The following is a 19,209-nucleotide window of genomic DNA, read 5'->3' on the forward strand; positions in this document are numbered from 1 at the left end:
CTAAGTCATTTAAGTTTCTTCAACTGTATTATGCTTATGTATATAGCCCATTTGAATTACGTTTTTTTAAATATAGTGTTTTAGTTTTTCAAATCTGTTTCAAATATAAGCCCATTAGTGAATGTGCACAGGGAAATAATGTTTAACAATTTCTGTAAATGGTCATTTAAAAAAAATCATTAATGACAAATTAGATAATGCTCTCTCAATGAACTCACAGAATTGGCAGACAAGTTGTAAATAATGGAATTCATTGCAAAAGTCCAGGACAGGGACTGGAGACATGGCTCATCTGTTTGAGAATTTGAATCCCAGAGGACCTAAGGGGCAATTAACAATTCTCTGTCACATCACATCCCAGTGAAATCCACTGCCCTCTGCTGGCCGCTGGCAGAATTGCATGAAAACGAATATGGGGAGGTGGGAGGGAGACAACAGGCATGTGGGGTATCACCCACATAGAGGTAGGCATTCTGGGGAGAGAATAGGGATTTTATGGGATGAAACTGGAAAGGGACAGAATATTTGAAATATAGATAAAAATATCCACTACAAATTGCAAAAAAAGAAATAATTCAAAACTGTAAGACCTCCGCCCAAAAGAAGCTATGATATATATCAAAATGAACTCAGCAAAACATCATTATCAATAACAACAAACAAACCAACAACAAAAATAGTAAAAATGTTCATTCCTCTACAATTGGTGGAATTCATTAAAGTGCAGTCATAGTTGATGCTATATTTCAAGGAATCCACAGGCATCAAAGTCTGTGTGTCCTGAACATTTTACATTCCCATACTGAATTGTTTTATTTCCAATTAGATGTATTAGAGAAATACTTCTGTGTTTCTCCTTTGTTTGTCATTATAAAGGAAGCTATATTTGTGAGCACAGGGATAAAGCAAGGATATATTTCATCATGAAGGGGGGTTCCACAGAGCATGACACACTGTCTACATCAAGAGCACAGTTTCCTGCATAGCTCTGGCTGGCTGTGAACTGATGATGAAGCCTACGCTGCATGAGACTTGCAGAAAACCACTGTTGCCTTACACTTGTGCTGTTACAGGAGGAAGAACCACACACGACTCAGGACGGCCCTGTGAGTGAAGGGTTAAAGGTCACATTTTTATTTATAGACAAACATTAATTTATTCAAGAACATTTTAAATTGGGGAGTCAATGAGTTCAATGTATATAGCCTTAGGAATATTAATTAATTAATATTAATTACATACACTAAAGTTAACAAATGAATAAAAAACTTCAAACATAAACAAATAAAAACAAATGCATAAAACAACCAAACTTCAAACTAAAAACCAAATATAACAAGTAAATTAGTCAGCATTCAATTCATGCTGATTTTTCAACATGTAACTCCAGCCTGTTGCTGGCCTTGCAAACACAGCAGAACGGCAGGTAAGATGGTAAAATCTCTTCAAGAGGAATGTAGACCTGCCTCATACAGGGTGGTTGGTTGTTGATGGACAAGTCGTCAAAGGGTTAAACGTGAGGCGTGTTCCATGCCACATCTCAAGGTCTTTCAAATTCAGCCCAAGATTGGAAAGGTTACAAGGACTGAGATGCGGGAGGTGTTGTCAATCTTTGCACCCTCAGTGCTCCTGCTGGACAGGTCTGTCTCTGAGAGCTGTAGTCCTGGTCTGGGCCATGGGCAAGCGTCTGCTGGAGTGTTCAGACCTAGGGGTGGAAAAGGCCTGGTGAGGACCTGCCATGTCACTTCTCCCATACACAGCGCACAATTCAGCAGGATAATCCAGGATGATCTTTCATCTGAGGTCATTTTCTCATGGCCAGGACAGAAGGGTAAGAGATCCCACAGGCCTGCATATTTTCCCAGCTTTTAAAACTGCTAAAAATTGAACAGTGAACAGCAGATAATTCCAATCGTCCATATATATTATATTTTAAAATCATGTAGCAATGTCTCAACGTCAGTTGAGGAGAGATGTGAACAACCTAGAAAACAATAGGAAGGCCTTGGAGGCCTGTCCATCACTGAAATGAAGACTATCATTATTCCTCCACTGCAGGAATATGCCTGGGGTCCAAATACAACCTCGATATCTGCAAAGACCCAGAGAAACAATATCTAAAGAAGTACATGCACACTGAAGTGATATTATATTTGGCAAGAATATACTGCATGGAAATCTTGCCAAGGGTAGGCATTGAACTCTAAAGGAGATACACATGCAGAAAATAATCTATACCACTCCTTTGTTTATGGTTATCATAAAACTATTTGTGGGGAGGCTTAAAGGCACTGGGCTCAGATAATACAAGAGAGCTCAGACTGGAGGGATCAGTACACAATAGCCAGAATCTCTATGGATCACATACACTTCATGGATGGAATTTCTTTTAAAATGGACAGGAATAATATTCTGAGCTGCTCCTAGCTGACAGATGCTGATAACTATGATGAAAGTCACACACCCAATAAGACAGTTTATAAGTACAGGTAATCTACTTGGGTCCTCTCATCCTGTGCTTTCAAATCATCTCAGTGACACCGAAATGATGCCGCATCTTCTCAGACAAGGCCTTTTGCTCAGTGAAGAGTTTGTTCTGATTCAGGGCGTCCTACAGACTTTCCTACATTCTCTCCTCATCCTGATCATTAGAAGATTATATTGTCCATGGAGACAGGCATGTATACAGAGACAGACAGACAGACAGACAGACAGACAGACAGACATACACACCTTTGAACTCACCCAAATATATTTGTTCACACATACAAGCAGAGTATTTTGCAGAATGTGCTTAGTTTCCCAGTTAATGGTAATAGAAGAGATCACCCAGTCTACTATTGTGGCATAAAAAAAAAAAACCTGGAATGGGGTAAGTACACAGTGAGCATAGGCTAAAGACAGCTCAGCCAATAAAGTGTATTCCCCTGAAAATCAGAAATTAGAAATGTGACATCTAGGCCTGTTAGCCAAGCCTGCTTAGCAAGGTCACAAGGCTGTGCACAGGAGGCTGATTTCAGGCAACAGAGCACTGGGTGGGGGCAGGTGAGCCTCTTCTGTCCTCTGCTCACTGTTTCCCAGTGCATGCAAAGTGAGCTGCATTTTTCAATATGAGGTCCCTTTAGGATACAGTACCTGACAGGGGAGCCAAACTACCAGCACAAACAGCTAGGAAATCTCCATAACCACAATCCAAGGTAAAACTTGTAATGGGATGCTATCAGATATAATTCGAGTGAGATAAGGCTGACTGATTCAAAGTCAAATGCTAGCAGGTATAATCAAACTCAGCCACAGTCCATGGAAGGGCTGGACAACATTGTACCTTTCCACTTTCTGACTGGTGGACTTCTGGATAGTTTTGCTTCATGGCTGCTCTGAGGTGAACCACTACAACACTAATGTGCCACAGTTTCTCTGCTGACACCTACTTCTTGTTCTGGAATCGCTGTGTCAAAGGTTGAACTTTCACAAGAGTTGTACATGGCTTCTCACAGGGCTACCCATTTGACACCTCCAGCAATGTCTGAGGGTCATCACTTTTCTAAACCCTCCTTACAGATGATTTTCACTCAGAACAAATGATTTTGAATAACAATAGTTAAGAGTGCTACAGACCCAACACAGGGTGAGTGCTGTGGACTATTTTGACCCTAAGGTTCTGTCTGAGGCAAAGATGTGATTCCACCTCAGCATAACTCCTGGACATCTTCTGCCTGCAGATTCAACTCTAAGCAAATTAATCTTTCAATTAACAATTTCCAGAGCAAACTCCAAAGCCAATGTATATTCAATCAAGTTTAGGCCGATCTAGAAAGAAAGTGGTGGCAGGTAACGATTAACATAACCAGGATGTTGAGAAGACACAACAAGCACGTGACCTTCCAGTGTTACTGCACACCGAGAGCAAAGGAGGCAAAAGAGCCCTGAGTCAGCACTTTCCACACTCAGGTACATGGATTTCACACAGCAGCCTCTCCTCAAATCCCTGTACCCTATTCCTGAGATTTCTCCAAGTACTGTCAATGTTGATGAACAGTTTTCCCACTGTAATAATTTCAATAGTAATCAAAACCCCATTAAGAACAGTTTAAAAAAACTAATTGGAAAAATTGTGTTTCCTCTTTCTCTCTCTCTCTCTCTCTCTCTCTCTCTCTCTCTCTCTCTCTCTCTCTCTTTCTCTCTCTCTTTATATATATATGTATATATATGTATATATATATACTTTTACATGCTTCTATATGTGTACATATAGACTAATACAATATATATAAATATGTGTCTGTGTTCAGAAACTTGATGAGTTCACACACACACACATATGCACGAACACACATATACACACACTTCTATATGTAAGCACCCATACCTCAAACACTTAAAACAAGCAACTCCCAATGTAACATATGTACCATAGCCATAACCATGTTCACACATCTGTGCCCAACGACACAAACACACACACACACATACACACACACACAGAGTCAGAGAGAAATGGAGAGGGGGAGGTAGGGAAGGAGGGAGGGGAGAGAGAGAGAAAGACAGAGAGAGAGAGAGAGAGAGAGAGAGAGAGAGAGAGAGAGGACAGAAATCATAAGTGAGAAGCAGAAAAGAATGGGGAGGCCATCCTTCTGGAAGCACAGTTGTTGAATACAGATTAGGCAAAGGAAATGTGTCAGTGAGAGCGTAGACACTGCTCTCCATCCCTTATAGAGTAAACCTGTGTGGGGAATGCACTTCTTGGGCACACTAGGTTGAGAGAGTTGGAGAAAAATTTCCCTCTAACCCTCACATATCTCACACAAACCCTCACCCTGAGAGAAGTCTTTCTTACATCCCTGTTCATCCAGTCAGCTCCAGGACATAAGCCACAGGAAAGAACACTAAAACACTAGAACAGGACTGACAAACCGCTTCTCAAGCTCCGTCACTATGAACCACCATTTGGAAAGGCAGAAGGGACCATTTTCAATGTACAGGGAAAAGGAGAGAAAGTCCACAAGCCCCATCATAATTGACAATGATAACCATTCTTTCAGCAAGTGAACTGAACTCTAATCAGTTCTGGGCACTACAAAGACGGCTACCACATGGCATCCCTCTAGCATGTAAGTGTGCAATGTGTGATCAACAGATCCCACTTAAGGAAATGCATTTTCTAGTTGAGCAGGAGGATTTGGTTGTCAATCCTCCAGTTTCTTGCATGAAGCTAGAATCACAGAAAGTTTTGTAAATGGGCAAAGAAATGAACAACTGGATGAGACCTAGGAGAGTGTCTGGATAAGTTGGAGAAGGTTAAATTGGTTTGACTTGGTTTCTGCTTAGATATCAGGAAAACCTGCCCTTGATGCTTCATTCATCCTACCTGAGGCTGCTTGTTACACGGATTTTCATACTGGTGTCCCCACAGAACCTTGTTGTTTCCTTAATGGATTCTTCCAGTGCAATCTGATCCCTTAGAAGCCCTTTGTACTCATTCCATGCTCTCTGGGCATTGTTCTTCAGCTCAAAACACTCAGTTAGGAGGGGGCAGAAGCTGCGGCTGAGACACAAAGAAAAAATGGTGAATCCCAGCCAGGCTCCAACTTCCTCCACTTCTCCAAGTCCATTCCTCCTTCTAGGGTCCTGATCAGAAGAGAGCCCCAGATTATAGTCCACGTCCACAGTAGCCATGGAGCATAACCTAGAGACAGGTCAAATGGAGAAAAGAGCAACATTCCAGAAGACTCAGGGCACTTCTCAAAAACCTGACACCATTGATTCAAGTTTTTCCTAGAAGTGGACTTAATCGTTATGTGTGCTTATATGTCCATTTTATTAGAATGTCCCTTGGAGGCCAATCTTTCTATGTGTCCTGTGTGTGTGTGTGTGTGTGTGTGTGTGTGTGTGTGTGTGTGTGTGTGTGTGTGTCCTGTCAGAGCCCCAGAGCATCAGGATTGATTGATGACTCCATCATTGTGCACACATTTTCTATGTACAGGATCCCTATTTGGGAAGGACAATGACTGATGAATCTCACAGTCTCTTTCCATTTGTTCAAACTATCTACAAGCGGTAAAAATCCTAGAGCCTTCCTTAGAGACAGGCTTCCTGGTCTGCTTCAAACACTATAAAGCCTGATCCTCACTTTACTTCAAAGATAAGAATGGGCTGACACATGCTGTGCCTAGTGCTGGGGTCACAACCTTGTATGTTACTCACCAGTACCAGTCATTTTCCAGTGTAAGGTTTTTACATTTGACCAAAGCGGTATTGATCTGCTCGCTCATTTTCTTCATGTCGGTCATCACTTCCTCGTGCTGCATCATGAGCATCTCGGACTCAAACTTGTTCCTGTGACAGGGCGTGGTCCAAGGATCAAATAACATTATGAATGAAGGATTCAAGAATTACATGAATTCAGACTGAATCCTGAACTACCCCAGCCTAGGACATGCCACGCCCTTACTCCTTGGTACTGGGTGCATTTGGTATTTATTCAGTTTATTATTATGAACACAGGGACAGCAGTGCCAGGAAACAAAAGCAGGGAGCTGATTTGCTTGAGCTCCCTGAGAGGGTTTGAAGGAATAGACTAGCTTGCCAAGAACTTTCGAGCGTCCTGTGCCACCATCCAGGCTCCAACTTAAACCCATGAAGACTATTCTCCTGTTCTTAGGTAACAATTCTCAATCATAATATCTATTGCTACATGAAAACCCAAAGAAACATGGACAGTATTTACAGGGAAAAGAATTTATAGCACACACCAGGAGATTCCCATGTGTGTCCACCTGAGCAGATGTGAAATGTTGTACTGTTCAAAGTGAGGCTCTCACCCACATCATTATCATGCCATGGAAATTGACACAGGATAATTCTCAGGCCAAATCAGAACACAGAATACCCAGATCTTAAGTTATACACACAAACGCACTCACACATGCATACACACACACAAACTCACACAAAACTCTCCCTCTCTCTCTCTCTCTCTCTTTCATACAATTAGAATGCCAAATAAATACAAGAATGTGGCATTATCTCAAAATACAATGAATAAAATCAGAGAACAACAATGATACCCTGTTGACAGTCCAGTCACACACTGTGAGGCAGCAAGAGGGATTAGGCCCCTCCAGCTCTTCACAGGACCTATTGAACCCAAAGCACCTCCACGTCAATTGCAACAATGATTGCTCATAATCAGAGCACCTAGAAATTCCCACAACCCAACACCTGTCCAGGCTACTTAAACCACACAATGAGAACTCACACACTACTACCCTCATTCCCAGACTGTAATTCAGGCCACAGGCTATGATTTACGTTTGTAGGAATCAAAATAGCCTGTGCCACCACCATCTCATTCCCATCTGATCTTCACATTCTGATGCAATCAGGAAAGTGATTTTGACCATGAGGACACCCTGGAGTTGTAGCCTACTGTGATGTGAGGAAATGTGGATTTAACAGAACTTGCACTGTGACTACCTGTCATTTAAATTCTTTCCAGGGTAATCGGCCAGGATTCTCCTGAGTTCATCTCTCTCCTTCTGCACCTTGTGGAGAGCAATTTTGAGGTTCTCCAAACGCTTCATTCTCTCCTCTTCAACAGGTGTCGTGGAGGGTTGGGATGATGCTTTCTGATCAGACTCTGTAGGTAGATAAACACCAGTAAACAGGCATATATGTGGACATAGTGTCAAGAAAAACTATGCTTACTCTAAAACAGAAGTCTGAGGATGAACAGTCTACAGATACAGTGACTCCCTGACAGAGCAAGAAAGCGATCTTTAAGCTGAACTCAGCTCAGTCCCTGTTCCCCACCATCATACACATATGGTGACATATGCCATCATAGATATAGACCACACCTCCTACAGCCATTCTTCTGCACTCAAATTCTAAAGCTGGCCTAAACAAGAAGAATTGGAGGACCTTCTCAGCTAATGTCTGATGTGAGGCCGGTAAGTCCTTGAGTCCAAACTGCTTAACATCTTGAATCCCTAGTCACGTGTGTTCAAGGACAAAGTAACTGAGACCTTGATATATGACCAGGAGAGTATCCCTCTTGGCATCAATGACCCACATAATCTACAGGACACTGCTGAGAGGAAGTGCTTCCACAGCCTATCCTGAGAGACACTTTGTTATTCTTACAGAGGCTCATCCTGGTATTCTTTGACACTGCCTATGACACTAAAGAGATCCAAGGAAAGCCCTTGACATATAACAGGTCTTGGTTCTCTGTCAAACTAATGATCAGAAATTGTTGAGTCTGGGTCAGCCATTTAGGAAGACTGAGGCTCTAAATCATACGTCATACTCCTGGAAGGACCAGCTCAAGCCAACCTCCTCCAGGAAGCTCCCCTTGCCCTGCCCAGTACTCACTTGACCTCCTCAAGGACCTTTCCATTCGTCTTGTTCTCCAACGTGATAGAAGGCTGGCCTCCCTCTGCCTTGGTCTTGTCTCTGCATAGATATGATTGTCCCTCCGAAAGAGACTGAGGATCCTGGAGAACATGCCTCCTCGGGAACCCATTAGGAAATTAAGGGAAATGGCTCAGGCAGTTGGTGTCACCACAACACTGGTGACATCACAGAACATTCTAGTGTCTCCTGGATACAAGAGAATTTCGAGGGAAGACACCACCGGTGATATCACTGGGAAATGCCATAGCTTACTTGCTAACTACCTCTACCCAGACTGACCAGGTTCTGCAGTGGCTTTTCCAAGGACTCACTTTTGAGCTAGGGAACACCCATTCGCACACTCTCCTTCCACAACTTCAAAGTTCTCACTGCTTCATTACAGCTCAGTTCTGAGGACAGGGAGAGTTGGTTAAAGCCTTGATTTGGATAGAACATCTTTGTTAACAGCCAAAAATCTAAAGACCCTGGGTGAGGGAGATTCTTCTCCCTGAAATGTATACCCCAGGGTCCATGGATGTCACATATAGTCCAATTTCCACAGTTTTTACTGTTCCCAGGAGGCCAATATTTGTTCCTACACCTTTAATGTATGCAAGTTGGAGTACATTGTTTCATGGACTGTGCCTTGGGAGGGGGCATGGTTTCAATGTATTCACCCATGTTTTTTCCTGAAATCCCTGTCTTACAATCCCATTTTGTGCAATGAAAACTCCTGTTTCCTGAAAACATAGGTGCTCAGGTATAGGGCAAACATCAAACTGTAAACTTTCTGTCCATTCTTAAAAGTTAAAATCGCCAAAAATGAGGGAACTGAAACGCAAGCGAGAGCCATGGAGGGGCAGAATGCAGAGGTGCTGCTGGCCAAGAATGAGCAGGAAGAAGCAGAGAAGCTGTAGCACATCATGGTGTACAGGGAGCTAGAACTGGAGTTCTACCTGGGCAACCTGCTGGCTTCTGACAGCAACCCCTCGATGGTGCTGTGCCAGACCAGGGCCTTGCTGGAGGCCGAGCTGTGTGCCCTGGAGTGGGAAAACCCAGAACATCTCATCAACCAGCTGTGGAAGCTGCTGACCAAGGCATGGAGGAGGCGGTGGTAGTGTGCTTGCAGGAGCCTGTCACAGGCCTTCCCCGCAGGAAGCCACTGCCTGGCCAAGAGCTCTCCCTTGCTGGTAGCAGTAGTGAGCAGAGCTTTAAGGGCATCCATCCCAAAAAGAGGACCAACCTCATTTGGGATGAGGTAATGGTCAGTAGTGGTCCCTTGTGGCTACAAGCCCTCCCTGGATGACACTGACTCTGGTTTGCCTGAAGCCTCAGAGATAGTATTAACTTAACGTATGTATGTATGTATGTATGTATGTATGTATGTATGTATGTATGTATGTATGTATGTATGTATGTGGGTGTGTGTATGTATTCATGTATGTGTGTATGTATGTATGTATGTATGTATGTACGTAAATATGGCAAAACTCAAAAAGCCAAACTAGGAATGAAGGAAAAATAAATTGAGAGTATGACACAGTTGAAAAAAGTTCTTGGTTTTGGTTTAACTTGTATTTCTATGTTTAATGTAAAGAAGAATCTTTCTTCTTGTCTGAGTAGGTGTACCTTTTGTGTCCTACTGTCAGAAGCTGTGCTATGGTATTTGCTAGAGAATTTAATAAAGCGCCAGATGAATCCATAAATGTAATTTTATAAGGTTTTCAAAGAATGATGTTTTTTATGTAAAAGAAAAGCATCTGATATTGTTTCTATGAGCAAAGAATTGGCATCAATATTTCAATCTCTAGCTATGCAAGTGTAGATTTTCCAAAGTAGGTCTTAATATTACCTAAACAAAATTTCCTAGGCTTATCCAAGAGCTTAGAGTTCCTGTTTGTTTTACATGAAATGCTGATAAACTGCTCTGACGATAGCCATGTCCAGTTACAGTCCACTGGGCAGGGATCCTCACTGGTTGATCAGTAAAGTATTAAATCCCTGTCACAGACCTCATGCACAGCAGTTGGCTGGGTGCACTTTGCTCCTTGTCCACTAGAGGGAGACAAGCCTGAATGGTTTAATGTAAATGGAGATTCTCAGTAGCAATGGGCTCCTGCAGTGCTAAGATGTCCCCAGCAGAGCAAACCTGTCTGAAGAACTTCTCAGGGAGCAGGTGTTTCCTTAAAGCACTGAAAGGGGGTGCACGGGACACCTGAAAACTGACAGCACGTTCAAAGACAGTGCACAGAAGAAGGAACACATATCCTTGAGAAATGTAGAAAACCATGCAGCCTAATCACAGACATACAGACGCTGAATTAAATGATGGACGGCCAAGCAAAACTCTGTGACTTACAGGGAGGTTATTGAGATGTAAATATTCACGATCCTCTGGGAAGTTTGTCAATTTCTACATCCTTCCTGGATAACAGCCTTGCTACAGATACACTAAGAGCCTAAAAAGTCCTAGGGTGCCAGCATTTCCAACCTGAAATTCCATCCCAAAAGAAGAACTAGAGATGTTGTCAAAATTACATTTTAAATAATGGTAGCCTTACATTAAGTAGAAGAAAAGAAAGAAATGAAAGATAGTACCAGGATAAGGACTAAACAAACAAATTCAAACACACATTTATATACAAACTACTTACAGATGGGAATAATAAATATGTCTACAAAGATAATGTCTTGCAAAAATAAATCAAAAGCATGAATCACAGTTGCTCTTGTCCATAATTCTTTATGTTTTCCAAGATTTGAGAGAATAAGTATTCCTTTTACAAGAAAGTTCATTTGAAAAAGTGTCTAGAAGTAAACTGAGAAAATAGGAAGAAAAGGCAACCAGGGTGAGCTTTGGGTCTGAGGCATCAGAATGTGCAGAGGCAGGCAGACATGAATGAGGACAGCAGGCTTAGGAGCTTCATCTTGTCCCAAGTGTGGATTCATGACCCAAACCTCACAGAGAAGGTGCTGCAAGAGTGGCAGTTTTCACACTGGGGAGTAATGGGTGGGTCAGCAATAGGAGCTAGAGTACTGGCAGGCCCTGCCTTTTTATAACTGGGGGCTTTTAAATGAGGGCGGTTTGATAGATGGAGTTGGGGGCTCACACTGGGATGTGGACTCTGACCAGGGAGGGCAGGGGCAACAGGGTGCATGAGAGCATGTGTTACACCTGATACAGTGCTGCAGTCTTTGTACTGGACAAGGTCAGGAAGTAATGAATCTGTAAACAGCCTGGCCCTGGTTTTTCATGCCTTGAAACCAACCGAATCGGAGGGAGGGTTATTTTATGATTTATGTACTTGCAAGGGGACATAGAGACTCTATGTGCAGGGGCAGAGAAGCTTAGTTGAAAGACTCCCCTCAAAGATAAAAAGGAGTCAAAGGCTCTGTCCTCTAAATGTGAACAAAAACTAGTGTTAGGCACAGCAGAATTCAAACCACTAAGGGTAATGATTGAATTCAACTATGTGGCTATAGGATAGTACCAGGAGTAAATCCATCACAGCTGGTGGTTTTTGAACAAGCACCATGGCCATCAGAATACAAAGGGAAGAGCACAGAATCATGGGAAATCAAAGTGGTAATACCATGACACATGGCAGAAAGATTCAGGCAAGATAGAGCTGGATTCAGGTAGCAGGGGAAAAGGAGGTAAGTACACAATAGCTTAGGAAGCAGAGCTAATGGGATCTACCATCTGACTCATGGGAACCACCATGTGACTCATGGGAACCACCATGTGACTCATGGCATCTACCACGTGACTCATGGGATCCACCATGTCATTGGGGTCTGTGTACTTTAAGTTCCATTGCATTTGACCACTTTTTGTCTCTGAGTATCTGTGTTCCCATAAAATGCTTATGAATGGAGAAGCATGGTGAAAGAGTGTCTCTTCCCCTAAATTTCCAGTTTTCCTGGACAATAGCTTATGACTCCTGGCTGAGATTCCTGTGGATGTTCAGGAGCTTAAGTGACAGTTGATTGGCTTTGTCACTTCTCTGTTGCTGTGATTAAATATGTGTACAAAAGCAAAAGTTAAGGGAGAGAAGTTTACTTTGTTTTATAGTTGCAAGATGCACCACAGTGGAAAGTCAGGACAGCAGGAGCCTGAGAGCTGTTGTACTGACTGCAGGCAGAGAGCAGAGGAAGATGCTGGTCTTCAGATCACTTCATCCCTCTTATCCAGTCCACTGTCCCAGTCAACCACAGGGGGTGGGTCTTCCCACTTCAATTAGTCTAATCAGAAGAGTTCAGCACAGCATGTCCCGAGGCTAACCTACATCTAGTAATGCCTTATATAATAGAGCTAATAATCAAATGATCTTCCACTTGGGTGCCTAGAGCTGTGTCTCCAGGGAGATTCCAGGTGCTGTCAAGTTGACCACCATGCAAACTATGAAGACGAGTTCTTCATTTAGACTCAAGCCTTCTTGCCATGTACTCCTAGAAGTTCAGGAAAGTAGAAATTCCATAAATATCAAAACCTGAACAACCTCCTAACTTACCAGTCAGGCATGCTAGACCAACACTTCTGAAACTGTGACCTGGACAAGCACCTGTAGCTTCATTACCTGGGAATTCTCAGAAATGCAAATTTTAACTCTACTCAACCTATTCTCTGGATGAAACCAATCACCTCCTCTCATTGGACGGCCTGGAATGGATGCTTTCTCTTCCCAGAATGGCCTCCAGGTGCAGCAAAGCTAAGTTCACAGCTAATTGCAGTTGGGTGTTTGGGGCGTCCTTTTCTTGCCCTTCAAAATTACCTGACTTAGTAAAAAGAATCAGTAGGCGCCATCTGTTATTGACAAGGTGACCAATCCAGTCTTGAGAAAAGCAAGATTTAGAAATCACTTTAGTCTAGAAAATCATCACATAGAAGGTAGCATGTCTTACCATGCCCTGACAAAGAATCTACAAAATTCAAAAAGCTTGGTTTCTGTTGTTATTCCTATTAACAGAATGCTAAAACTGAGAAGGACTAAACAGGTGACCCAGGTGACATATAGAACAACATATTTAATTGGGGACTTTCAATTTCATAGTTTTAGAGCAAGAAGATGTGGGATGAACAGCTGAGAGTTCCAGTGTTGATGAAGAAGTAGAAGAAACAAATGCTACCTGGGAATGGTGGGCGCCTTTGACGCCTCAAAATCCACTCCCACTAACACACCTCCATCTTGCCTCCAGACCTTAAAGCTCTGGTGGTCTGGGAGTCCCCTGGAGCTGGAAAGGATGTAAAGGTCAAGAACTCTGATTGTCTTACAACCTGAGAGGTTCCACAGCCTCATGAATTCCTTTGATGGTTTGCTGCCCAACACTTCTGAAGAATCTGACACCTCCACTCCACAAAAGGAACAAAGAAGGGCAAAAGGTGAGCTATGCTACAGGCATTCAAATGTTAAGAATGCTCTCCCTAAGGACTGGAGGAGAGCTAGCTGTCCCACACTGGAGCAATGCTCACAGCTGACTGCAGTTCAGAAACTGGAGAGGATAGTCCCTGTGTTGCTGTGCAGAAAGGACTGGAACAGTAGCAAAGACAGTGGCTGCGCCCATTTCATGGGTGCTTTAGAGCAAGACACCTTCCAGAGAGGTTTCCAACTAAAAAAGTTCAAATGCTACCTCTGAGCCTTAAAATTTTATAGCTTAGGTAAAGTCAGATTTTTCTTGTTATTTTCAAATGAAGTTTTGAAGGTTTTTAAGTCGTTCCTCTAGAGGGACCCCCAGGACTTGAATATTCTGACAGTGAACCTCCCAGGGCATCTCCCCAGGGGTTAAGGTTTAATATGGGAACAGTTAGTGATTTTTACACAGCTCTTTTTGTTTGTGTGTGTGAGCTGTCCCTTGTCCACAACAGCTTTTTGTTTTCCTCAATGAGGAGAGTTGCTCATTTGTGAGCCATCATTAACTCAAAGTGAAATGGTTAAAAATATTTATCCTGTTAGAATAGGATGCATCTTTTTAACGACTCATTAAAAAATTAAAACAACGAAAACAAAACTCTGGCTTTTGAGATGAGTTATACTAATTCACATTGTTTACCTAGCTATAGTGCTACATAAACACAACATAAAAGGAAAAATAAGCTTGGTTTACATAAAAAACAAAAACAAAAACAACAAAAGGTTTCAGAGCTGCAGAGGAACAGCCTTGAAGGATGCTTACTGACATGGAGACTCCAGGCTCAGCCTCAGCCCATGAAGAAGAGAACAGAACACAGAAATCTTCCTGTTCCTGCTAGCGCTGTGGCAGCCCACACCTGCCCTCCTGATGCTTGGGGAACTGAGACAGCAGAGGCTGGAGTCTGAAGCTACAAAGGGAGGCCCTGTGCTTTCTCATTACCAAGCCTAGTACAGCACAACACAGCACAACTGTGAAATGGGTCTCTCCCGCTCTTGCAGTGGCAAAGGGAAATGGGATGCAGCTTTGCACAGTTCTCAGTTCCACCTGAGTCTCCCCTCTCCAGCTCTGAGCCCAGTCTCCCAGTTTGTTGGATGTGAATTCTATGATCCCAAATTCATGTGCAAAATCCTTTTCCTATAATCTAGCTTTCCATCAAAGACAGCAAGTACCAGAAGCTAAACAAAGAGCCACAGCTTCTCAAGAACTTTTTACTTCTTTCATTTTCAATGGCCCAGGCCACCATCAGGGGACTAAAGCTGGGGTGGGGAGAGCATGAGAAAGTCTCAGAGGTGTTGGGCCTGTACTGGGAAGATCTTTTCAGATACCCCTGGAATGCTCTGAACTCACAGGCAGGGGATTTAAAAGTGGGACTCTTTATCCTGGTATCTAGATGTGGAAATGGTGCTGGCAAGTCCTGTTTGGGGATGGCTTACCCAGGAAGCTTGGCTCAGTGGAGGTTAGAATGAATGACAACATTAACAATAATTCTGGTCCAAGTGCATATGTCTGCATCAAGTTCTCAAAAAATCCTGTTATGGTAAACAAAAGACAGAAGTGAGCAGTGGCCAAGAACAGATGATTTGAAAAACCTTTAATTAAGTAATCCATTAATTAATCCATTGTCGTATTCTGTGCGCATATGTCTATATGTGTTATTGTGCATATATGGAGGTCAGAGGACAATGAGTGAGGGGGTCCTCCTCCTACCACATGGGTTTTAGTGATAGAACTTGGATCCTCATGGTTGATGACAAATTCCTTATCCCCATTTCAAAAGTTACATTTATTATTTGTGGGGGGGGGCAGTAATTGTGTGTATACATGTTGTAGAAATTATTTAATCCCAACCTGGGGTTTCTCCCCTGCCTCTGACCACTTAGTTCCCAGGTAAAAGACACCCAAAAGCTTTATGCTTACATTAAGCCTTAATCAGCAAAAGACCTGGGCAGATATGGATCCTCTGGCTGTTATGTCTGTTTCCCAGCTAATAATCCCACTGTATAATTTGCTGTGTTTCGTCTGGGCTTCTCTTAACTCCAATTAGCCAACCCACCTGACCCATGGTGGCTTCCTCCTCCCTTCACCTTCTTTCCCACTTGTGGTTCTTTTCTGATGCGGGAAGTCCTGGGAGGCTAAACCCTGCCTGTGCCCAGCTGTTGACTGTTGGCATCTTTATTCACCTACCAGAAAAGATTTGGTGACACAAGTTTACATAGTATCACTTGGGTAAACATGTAGACTCTCTTGTCTCTGGGACAATCAGGCCGTGGAGGCCTGCAGTTATCATTCCATTACAGAGCAACAGACCAAACCTCAAAGCATGAAGGTCAGGGCCATCTGATAGGAGTCAGGTTTCTGTGTAGGTCCCAGGTATTGAACTGATTACGTCAGGCTAGGCCACACAAGAGCCTTTCCCCATTGAGCTATCTTCCTGGCTCATGAAAAACCTTTTACAGGCTCGTGTGGTCCTGTGGCTCTGCATGTGTGAGCTTGCGTGTGTGCAGGCCAGAGGACAACCTTGGTTGTTACTCTTCAGGTGCTGTCCACCATTTTTATAAAACGGGAGTTTTCATTGACTTGGAATAGGACAGGTCAGCTGGGCTGGCTGGCTAGGGAGGACATGGAGTCTCTGTCTCCCCAGCAAAGGTTTGTGCCACCAAACCAGGTTTATTTTTGTTGTTATTTTAATTGGTTTCTTTTGTTTGGACTGAAGTTTATCATCTGAGTTTTTTGGCTCCATGGCTTTCCATTTGAGCAGGATAGGACATAAAATGTCTGTGAATGATGTGTGTATTGCATATGACTGTCCTTGAGTCTAGTATAAAATGAACCAGAATGTGGCTTTTTGGCTTAGTCTTGCTTGGTCACACTCAAGGTTGAAGAGGAACTTCTTGAAGGTTTAGCTACACAACAAGGGTTGTATAATTCTCTAAGTCCCTGATTCTTACATCTGAGATTACTAAGAATTTACCTCCTTTCACTTTTCCTGTTTTAGGCACAGTCTGAATTATGTACCTGAAATGTGGAATAAATTACAAATACTAAAATTGTTAAGTGTTCTTAAGTTAATTACGGCACAGGCAAAGCTATTGGAAAAGACTGGATTGGCTGCAAATATTGAGACTTTTCCCTTGCCTGTGATAGCCCAAAATTAGGCAGCCAATCCACAGAGGGCAGCATTTCTCTGGCTATTCGGGGCCACAGGTCCCTCTGTCTGCTGAGCCATTCTCTAGGGTTTGGGGTTGACACTATTTTACTGTACTGTAGAGAAGTGTCATGAGGCGACTGCTCCTAGCTTGCCAGCAGCAGGACACCCTAGGATGGTTCGCTCACTCTCACCACACTGAGATACAGAGGAGGCAACTTCCTCAAGCAGAGGATCCTGGTGCTCTGTCTGCCAAGGAAGCTGCAAACCTGAGGATGTGGACTTCATGGTCATTTTCTCATGAGAAAGTAACTTTCTTTATAGCTTAATTAGACAGCAGCACCTCTAACACGTCTAAGAGTTGGACGGCTGACATGTTTCTCAGTCTGCAAGGAGGTTGGGGTCACTAAGATTCAAGATATGCTATGGCTAGGGAAACAGCTTCTGGAGAGAACTAGAAACAGTGGGCAACTTTTATCCTGCTTTGTCTTTAAAAGAAGTTGAAACTGAATAAACTGTGCATTGGCTGACTGGGCTGTGTACCCCGTGTCCAGGTTAATACCTCCCTAACATGGGACCTCAATGTACCAGACTGTGGCAGTGAATTAATTAAACAGCTTTGGCTCCTTAGTGCAGTCATGGCACCTGCCCAAGAGTTCTCTGATTTTGAGAATGAAACACACACACACAGGCACACACACAATCAATGTCTGGACATTTCTAATCCTCCTGACAGCTACCATACATCTCCCTTCCACCCAGCATCCCAGGTTTAACACCTTTTATATCTATGTTTTATCTTGCTGCCTGTTACCTTCTGGGAAACACCCCACTCCCCAATAGGGTCCTATTCCCTTCCACCTACATTGTAGGCTGCTTTCTCTCCTGTAGCTCTTACTCTGACCCTTCTAAGTCTGGATCATGGTGATTCCCTTCATCCTCCACTCCCTCCCAATCCCTTGCCCTGTCCTTCTGTCTTTCTGTCCAAACATTGGCAATGGCAACTCGGAGCCCTCAGGGACGCTCAGGTCTGGAAGTGCAGCTTTTTGGGAGCCAAAATAAGACAATTATGAACACCGGATATTGATACTTTACACATACATTCTTGATATTGAATAAATCAACTAACTTTAAGAATATGGGAATTTGATCCTCAGTACTACGGAGGGTAAACATCATGAAGAAAACGGCAGACATTTTGCCTATAGATTCCGTTCATATGTTTCTGAACAAAACTTAGTCACATGCAAACTCTTGGTTTGAGAGGCACCTAGGAAATATAATTCATAGTTGTCAACTCTGTGCTCTATTGAAGATGTAGGAAATGGGAAGGGAAGCTAGAAAATAACAGTACAGACTCTCTCAAAATTCTATGAGGCCTGTGGGTTTGTACTTCCAGGGACCCTGGAGGCCTGCTCAAACCAGAGACCCAGGAGGCCCACCCTAAACAGAGACAGTATTACCTGACTCCCAGGAGATCAGCTGTCACCCAGCTCACAGAGCTCTATATTCCTCCAATGAGGCTGGATCCAGTCAGAGACACTCATGACAATTAACACCAGAGACAACCAGTTGGGGAGAGGCAAACTCAGGACCATAAACAACAGAATCCAATGCAAAATATGCTGCTCACTCAGAGGACCTATAGGGCTCTTACCCATCATCTATAACAGGATATCTCCTGCCCTCTCCTGGCCACTGAGAGAACTGCATGCAGAGGGACCACAGACAAAAGTCAGCCAAAGAACAATTAACCAATATAAATAAAAATGAATACATTTCTCTTTCAGAAAGGCATACGACTGTATGATTAAGGCAAACAACACCGAAATGGGGACAGTCTGGCCCACGTCCCTTGACCCTTACACTAAACTGATCATACAGTTACACAGGTCGAACAATTAACATTCAGATTACAGTGAATATGTATCCCATTTGTCCTCATTGATCTGGATCACCTCATCCAGGATGATTTTACAAGACCCATTCATTGTCCTGAAAATTACATGCTTTCCTTTTTCCTTTTGTAGTTATTGATCAGCAATCCTGTCTGGAAATGCACCATGCTTTCTTTATGCACTCATCTCGTAAGGGACCACTTGAATATTTCCAAATTCTGAATATTATAAGAGAGCTTCACTGAACATGGTGGAGAAAGGGTGTCTATACTAGGATGAGTCAACATTAGGATATAGGTCTTGGTGTTGTATCTTGAGGTTTACCCATTACCACCTTCCTGAAGAAACTGCATTCTG

The 19,209-nt window shown here is 43.0% G+C and overlaps 1 protein-coding gene across 2 annotated transcripts; it reads right to left on the bottom strand.

Annotated features, from left to right (window-relative positions):
* Window positions 1-1,113: 1,113 nt before the first annotated feature.
* Window positions 1,114-8,548, bottom strand: LOC134481950 (disks large homolog 5-like). 2 transcript variants are annotated; one of them, XM_087587195.1, is made up of 5 exons: window positions 8,377-8,548; window positions 7,477-7,639; window positions 6,205-6,336; window positions 5,369-5,545; window positions 1,114-1,705 (listed from the first exon to the last, which is right to left on the bottom strand). In XM_087587195.1, the coding sequence occupies exons 1-5, from the start codon at window positions 8,525-8,527 to the stop codon at window positions 1,621-1,623; spliced, it is 708 nt and encodes a 235-aa protein (XP_087443321.1). In that variant the 5' UTR covers window positions 8,528-8,548; the 3' UTR covers window positions 1,114-1,620. The 2 variants fall into 2 exon arrangements, with proteins under 2 accessions (XP_087443321.1, XP_087443323.1); XM_087587197.1 differs by lacking the exon at window positions 5,369-5,545 and having other exon boundaries at window positions 8,377-8,527.
* Window positions 8,549-19,209: the final 10,661 nt, after the last annotated feature.

This window comes from Rattus norvegicus, chromosome 15 (assembly GCF_021556685.1).
Source record: "Rattus norvegicus strain SHRSP/BbbUtx chromosome 15, alternate assembly SHRSP_T2T, whole genome shotgun sequence".
Taxonomy (NCBI): Eukaryota; Metazoa; Chordata; class Mammalia; order Rodentia; family Muridae; genus Rattus; species Rattus norvegicus.